The sequence below is a fragment of the Monodon monoceros genome, unplaced genomic scaffold, assembly GCF_005190385.1.
Source record: "Monodon monoceros isolate NGI ecotype Baffin Bay Population unplaced genomic scaffold, NGI_Narwhal_1 Super_Scaffold_22, whole genome shotgun sequence".
NCBI lineage: Eukaryota > Metazoa > Chordata > Mammalia > Artiodactyla > Monodontidae > Monodon > Monodon monoceros.
Window position 1 is genome coordinate 542,694 of NW_021703779.1, and position 6,977 is coordinate 549,670.

The 6,977-nt window shown below is 52.4% G+C and overlaps 1 protein-coding gene across 3 annotated transcripts in view; it reads right to left on the reverse strand.

Annotated features, from left to right (window-relative positions):
* Nucleotides 1-6,235, reverse strand: part of PRPS2 (phosphoribosyl pyrophosphate synthetase 2) — a 34,607-nt gene extending 28,372 nt beyond the window's left edge. For all 3 annotated transcript variants that reach the window (XR_003796335.1, XM_029240266.1, XM_029240265.1), the window contains exons 1-2: nt 5,973-6,235; nt 357-540 (exon numbers count right to left, since the gene is read on the reverse strand). Coding sequence is in view for 2 of the 3 variants with exons in the window: in XM_029240266.1 (XP_029096099.1) it covers nt 357-540; nt 5,973-6,094 (306 nt within the window). In the remaining variant the exon portion in view is untranslated. The remainder of the gene's footprint in view (nt 1-356; nt 541-5,972) is intronic.
* Nucleotides 6,236-6,977: the final 742 nt, after the last annotated feature.

Here is a 6,977-nt window from a genome sequence, read left to right on the forward strand (position 1 = left end):
TGTGTGTGTGTGTGTGTGTGTGTGTGTGTGTGTGTGTGTGTGTGTGTCTTTAGTTCTCTTCACCACCAATAATTTCATCCACTTTCATTATATGTAAAGTATAATAATTTTATATTATAGCAATGGTATTTTCATACCTGCAAAAATACACTTTATCTGTTTCTATATGTACAAATATTAACGTGATGGCTGGTCCAAAGACAAACCTTTGGTAGAGCCAACCAGAGAAGGCATATCTACTCCATCCTGACAGGAGAGAGCAGGCATTTCCCAGGGATTCAGAGGTACAAAGTGAGAAAATCAATGTAGCCGTTAAGGCAGAGCAGGTTCCTCCAACAGGAGCCCCGCCCCCATACCTTGTCCTTTTTGTCTTGGCGGGCGTAGGGGAAGCACGGGATCACGGCCGTCACCCTGGAGGATGACGCGATCTTGCAGGCGTTGATCATGATGAGGAGTTCCATCAGGTTGTCGTTGATTTCCCCGCAGCCACTCTGGATGATGTACACATCTTCTCCCCTCACACTTTCGCCAATCTCGACGCTAGGGGAAGGAACATGCCACCCATTAATAGGAAAGCATCCCTGTGACCATCCCCAGGGTTGTGATTCCCTAGGACTTGGCAGGCAGTGGTCCTCGAGGGTATGACTTCTTCCACTGACAGGAGACAGAACAAAATCAGCAAAGGGAAAAGTCACGCGGGCGAGGTCTGGGGAGACCAGGCACAAGCTTCCAAGAGTCCTTACCCTCGTGGAGTCACAGAGGACGTGTGAATTCCCCCGGCAACGAGCTGTGACAACACACGTGAAGCACTGTCTCCCGGGGAAGCTCATTAGAGACTCAGTGCCTGGGGTTTTACGGGGGGCCAGGGACTCGGTGTTAACCACGTGGTTTACGCTGTTCAGCAGTGAGCTATTCCCACAGGGGGTGGCGGGAAACTTCACGAAAGCTAAGCTCCCAGAAGCCAGCCAAGGGCCACCTTGCAAAGGGACCTTTTTCATATATGAGGGGATCCCATATGCTCTTCAGAAATTGTCTCAGGCCTGTTACATTAACTCTTTTTGGCTCAATACTGTATTTTAGTTTCTCACTTTCGTTAACGTTACACATAACACATTGCTTAAAAAACTCCAATCCGTTCTGTAAGGCTTAAAACAAATAAACAGCGCAGAGGCAGCCAATTTCAACTCTTGACATGGTCTTTAGATATTTATTTTCAAAGTCCCTCCCTTACGTTTGTATTGCTTCATCTGGATTTTTTTTTTTTTTTTTGGCGGTAAACGGGCTTCTCACTGCGGTGGCCTCTCCCGTTGCGGAGCACAGGCTCCGGACGCGCAGGCTCAGCGGCCATGGCTCACGGGCCCAGCCGCCCTGCGGCATGTGGGATCTTCCCGGACCGGCGCACGAACGCATGTCCCCTGCATCGGCAGGCGGACTCTCAACCACTGCGCCACCAGGGAAGCCCGTTCATCTGGATTTTTCATCCTAGGCATCACGTGTTGACCCCTATCTCCTCCCCATCCCGTCGCCCGCACCCGTGTGCAGCCTTCCCATCTCATCTTGCCATCTTCCTCACATCGATCAGCATTTTCCAACTAAATCTGAGAGCTACAATTTTAACTGTGTCAGTGCCATTCAGAGCTGAGTCATTCAGTAAACTGAAAACCAAGTTCGTATTGCCCTTCTATGCACAACTTTTGGGGGTCTGTTTACCCTGGAGGAAATTATCCAACCTCTTCAACTACTAAGTTTTCCGAGTACTGCATACAAATGGCAGCCTCAACAGTTGGCTAACAAACTAAATCCCACAATGTCAACGTCAAAGGCCTCGAGCGTGATCTCCATTCCTCGGCCTGCCCGAGTCTCTCCCTGAGCTGCCTTCTCTTTCCAGCTGTGCACAGCTGTCTCCTGGGGATTGCTTCCACCCCTTTCCTGCCCTCGATTTCCCACTTTCTGTACCCTTTCTTGGTGCACTTCCTTGTTTTACTGATGGGCATCCTCCAGTAGCTTCTTGAGAAAGCAAATAGGAGCTAAAGTCTTTGAAAATTGCCTACCAGAAAGCTTCTGTATTTCAGGTACAGGATTCTGGGGGTTCAACAAGAGAACGAGTCAGCACAACACTGGCATACATACACAGTTACCTGTATCCCGCCTCTTGCAATCAGAAACCCATTATACCCAATGGTATTGTTTTATTAAAAGAGCTAATTATTTCTAAAGAAAATGTAAACACAAATGGCATTTCGAATACCATATAGCAGTCTATCTGAATCAACAGAAGCTTCTACTCAACTTTAAACAGAATAATTAGAAGACAAAAATGCCATTTTTCAAGTTGACAGGATCTGAAAATGAGTTTTGATAACAGTGGGTCTTAACCTCGCATGTGCTCTGCCATGGATGGAAAGAGTATGATGCCAACCTCGGGATGAGCATGTGACAGACCGAATTCTACATACTCCCTCCGAGCTCGAGTACTAAGGAGCTACGTGTAATTCCTTCGTGAACATCACATCAACTGCGAGGTGAAGTCAATCTGGAAATCACAGTATCATAAAGCTCAGGGGTCAATAATAGCCTGTGAGCTGAGAATGGGGTGGGCAGAATAATGGCCTCCCAAAGACGTCTATGTCCTAATCCCCAGGACCTTTGAATATATATGTTCGTTTATAGGGCAAAGGGGAAGCAAGGTGGCAGATGGAATTAAGGCTACTAGTCAGGTGACCGTAAAACAGGGAGATTACCCTTGATTATTCTAGTTGGCCCAGTGTGATTACAAGGGTCCTTAAAAATGGAAGAGGGAGAGAAAAGAGGTCAGAGAAAGAGATGTGAGGACTGACGTAGGGTCAGAGACGTGCTATGTGGCTGGTCCCGAAGATGGAAGAACGGGTCAAGAGCCAAGCAAAGTAGGCAGCCCCTGAGAGCTGGGAAAGCAGGTAATGGATTCTCCCCTAGAGCCTCCAGAAAGGAACACTGACCCACGATGCACTTCTAACCTGCAGAACTGTAAGACGTAACAGCAGCAGAGCCACCATGGGTCCACGAAGGCTAAAATGTTGTCTGGCCCCTTACAGAAAAGGTTTGCCAACAACTCCTGGTGTTATGAATTTCAGCTTCTCTGGCCTAGTTTTTCTAAGGAACCTCAATCCCCATATGACTAGCAGTCCAGGGGAAGACAGAAAATACATACAATCACCATGGCAACTTTTCCCCAAAGCTATTCCTGCGTCTACTCATAAAGATGGTCACGACTGATCTTTACTCTAGGTCTTTTTTTTTTTTTTTACTCTAGGTCTTTTAAACACTGTGGCCAGGAGGCAGCATCCACTGCTCTTTACTGACCCTGAAATAAGAAGGCTGATGAGTTTATCTGAGCCACCAACGAATGGGTGTGGTAATTAAAAGACGGCCACAGACTAACACTTTTCCCATCAAGAAGTGCAGTCTATGGCCTCTTCCCCCGGATCTGGGAGGACTCCGTGCTTGACAACACAGTGCGACAGAAGTGACGATGCACTGACTTTGGGGCCCAGGCCTTAATAGACTGGGAGCTGCCACTTCCTGTGTTTTGGAATCCTTGTGCTTGGACCCCAGTTTCCACGCTCTAATAAGGAAGCTCCAGCAGCCCTGTGGGGAGAGATGCTGAGGTTCCTAACCAAGCTCTCAGGCCAAAGCTAGTGCCAACTTGCCAGCCATGTGAGTGAGCCAGCTTAGAAGTGGACCCTCCAGCCCCAGATGCCACCACACAGGACAGAAACAAGCCTTCCTTGCTGAGCCCTGTCCAAACTGCAGGTCTGAGAGTCAAATAAACAATTAGTTTCAAGCCGTTGAGCTCTGGGGTGACTTGTTACACAACAGATAACCAGAACTTTGGGTCTCAGGATCCAGCTAGCTGCTCTGGGCATGTTAACTGACCAACATAATGGGTTAAAATAGACTTTCAGACACCATTATCAGTGCTGTCCTAGGACATCACTGTGGCACTTCAGTGGTCAATTGTAATGCTGGAGCCAACGTCTCCCTGCAGAGCCTAAATAATTTAGAGATGAGAAGGTAAAATCATGAGGCTCTGTGTCCAATTAGTGTTTTTAAAATGGGTAATGGGAGGAGTTGAGGACCAGGCGCCACACCAGATTTCTCGTCTTGGTTCAGGGAGAGGTTCAGGAAGGGGCCCCTGGACATGAATTGTATCAATTATCTCTTCCTTTTGCCCTTCTGCTTCTCACCTCTAGGACCATACGGTAAAAACCGGATCACTAGTGCAGTATCTGATACAGGGAGTCCTCTTTATAAAGGAATCAACCTCTGGGCCTAGACAGTTCATGGGAAAGAGAAAAGTCAGGAAGTTAACCTTTTATAGTCTAGATATTAAAAACATAAAATGTAACTATATAGCAATTCCCAGACTCCAGGCTGAGTGGTTTCTGACACCTCATGATTTCTAATTAACGAGTGGTAGTTATAAAATACTCAAAACCAAATAAAAATTTTTCCTTGACTTATATGACACCGCCGCCAGGAGACAAACTATCATCCCGTTCTTCTGAAAGCTACTGCAGCTTGAACAGGACTGCCAGATATTGTGGCATTCAAACATAAATACACTACCCTTCTCCAGAGCCCTGGACTTCCTCCGAGACCTCTGGATACAACTCTGCCAAGTGGAGTTCTTTAGCTGAAGGACTCGTGCAGTAACACCACCTGATACTCATTCACAAATGTTTCTTCACTTATATTATCATCAGGGTTGTGCAGTGGTGATTTCCCACCTGGAATAAGGGTTTCCCATATCCTAACAAGCTGAAAACAGCAACCTCCACCTTCTCTCCATGTAATAATAATAACCCCTCGGTATCTAAGCAATCTTTGCCCACCTCAAGGGCATCAAGATTCTCCTCCGATGTTTTCTCCTAGAAATTTCTAGTTCTAGGTTTTACATTTAGGCCTGCGATCCATTTCAAGTTCATTTTTGAAATGGTGGGAAGTATGGATGGACTTTTTCGGGTTTTTTTGCAGCTGCCAACAATTGTTCCAGCACCGCTTGTTGGAAATGTTGCCTGAACTGAATCTTTGCCAAAGATATCAAAACGATCGGTAACTTAAAAAAAAAAAAAAGATCAGTAAGGGAGTACAGTGGAAGATATTTAAGTGGGGGGAGAAATGGGACCAACTTGAAATTAGTCAAGAGCTGCGTGGACTCAGCAAAGTGGAAAAAAAGGAGCTGCTGGTCCGGCTTCAGAGGGGGCCACCAGCCTGACTTCACTGAACAGAGGCGACCGCTTCCTGTGGACCTGAGACATGGGCAGCACTTACATTCAAGCCATGGCCTTGCTGCGGGACACAGCAGAGTCCCAGAAAGACGAAGAAGCTGAAAAGAAAAAGTCCATCATCTCTGAAGCAGAAAAGTTAGCACAGGGGATCCCAGCACGTGAGCCCTGGAGTTCTCAGGTTCTTTAAACCCTTTGCAGGACCACAGCCTCTGGAGAACTCAGAAGTCTGCACTCTGGCAGCTCAGGACTGTCACCTGGGAGCTTTTAAAAAGCCGACCCCGCAGCCCTCGGACCGGAATCTCTGGGGCAGGGCGGGTAAGAGGCACTTTCAACGGCCCCAGGCGAATCCAGCGCGCAGCCGGGGCTGGGGACGTGGGCGGGACGTTCCCTCGCGCGCACGGGGTTTGGGATCGGCCAGGCAGGAACGCGCTCGCCCCGGGCCGTCCCTCCCCGCGTGCCCCGCGGTTCCCGCCAGCTGCGCCCACCTCCTCCCGTGCCCTGTGACCGCCCGGAGGTCGCTCTTCCGGGCTGGGGCCGCCCTCTTCGGCTTCTCCCGGACGCCGCGGCGGTGGCGCGGAGGCCGCGTAGTGGCCGTCCCGCCCCGGAAGGCGAAGCGGGCAGCCGCGGAGGGGGTCCCAGGTAAGCGCCGGCGCCGGCCCGGCACCGCAGCCGCGCGCCCAGCGCCCTCACCGGCCCGGCCCCCACCTGGTCTCCTGGTTGCTGAACTTCTTGGTGACCACCTTGCCCAGCTCCAGGCCCAGCCGGTCGGCCACGCGCTGAGACAGGTCCTGGTGCGAGCTGCCGCTGAAGAGCACGATGTTGGGCATGGTCAGGCGCGGGACTCCAAGCGGCGCGGGGCGGCGGAGGCGGCGGTAACACGGGACCCTGTGGCGAGAGCTGGAAAGCGCGACTGGAAGACACCAGCAGGAGCGGAGCTAAGAGGAGCTGGAGGGGGCGGAGCTGGAGGGGCGGAGCTGGGAGAGGGGGAGCGGGAGGGACGGGACTGGGGGAGGAGGAGCTGGAGGCGGTGGAGCTGAGGGAGGAGGAGCTGCGGGGTGGGAAGAGTGGGAAAGCGCAGCCGCGGGTCCCGGAGGCGGAGCTGGAGGGGCAGAGCTGAGGGAGGAGGAGCTGCGGGGTGGGAAGAGCAGGAAGACGCAGCCGCGGGCCGGGTAGGAGGAGCTGGAGGGGCGGAGCTGAGGGAGGAGGCGCTGCGGGGTGGGAAGAGCAGGAAGACGCAGCCGCGGGCCGGGTAGGAGGAGCTGGAGGGGCGGAGCTGAAGGAGGAGGCGCTGCGGGGTGGGAAGAGCAGGAAGACGCAGCCGCGGGCCGGGTAGGAGGAGCTGGAGGGGCGGAGCTGAAGGAGGAGGAGCTGGAGGCGGAGGTGGAGTGGGAAAGTGCTGCAACAGGCCCCGGAGGAGGAGCTGCAGGAGGCGGAACTGGGGGAGCGGGGCGGGGGAGGAGGAGCTGGAAGGGAAAGGGAGGAAGGGGGGCGGGAGGGGAAGGGGTGGGGGAGGGGGGGGGGGGGGGGGGGGGGGCGGGGGGGGGGGGGGGGGGGGGGGAGGATTGGAGGAAGAGCCCGAGGGTGCTGCGAGGCGGGTGCTGCGAGGCGTGGGCTGCTACACACCGAGGGCTGCTACACACCGAGGGCTGTAGGATGAGAAACCCTGGAGGGCCTGGCTCCGTGGGAGGGCTCCAGGCCCTAATCTTGACA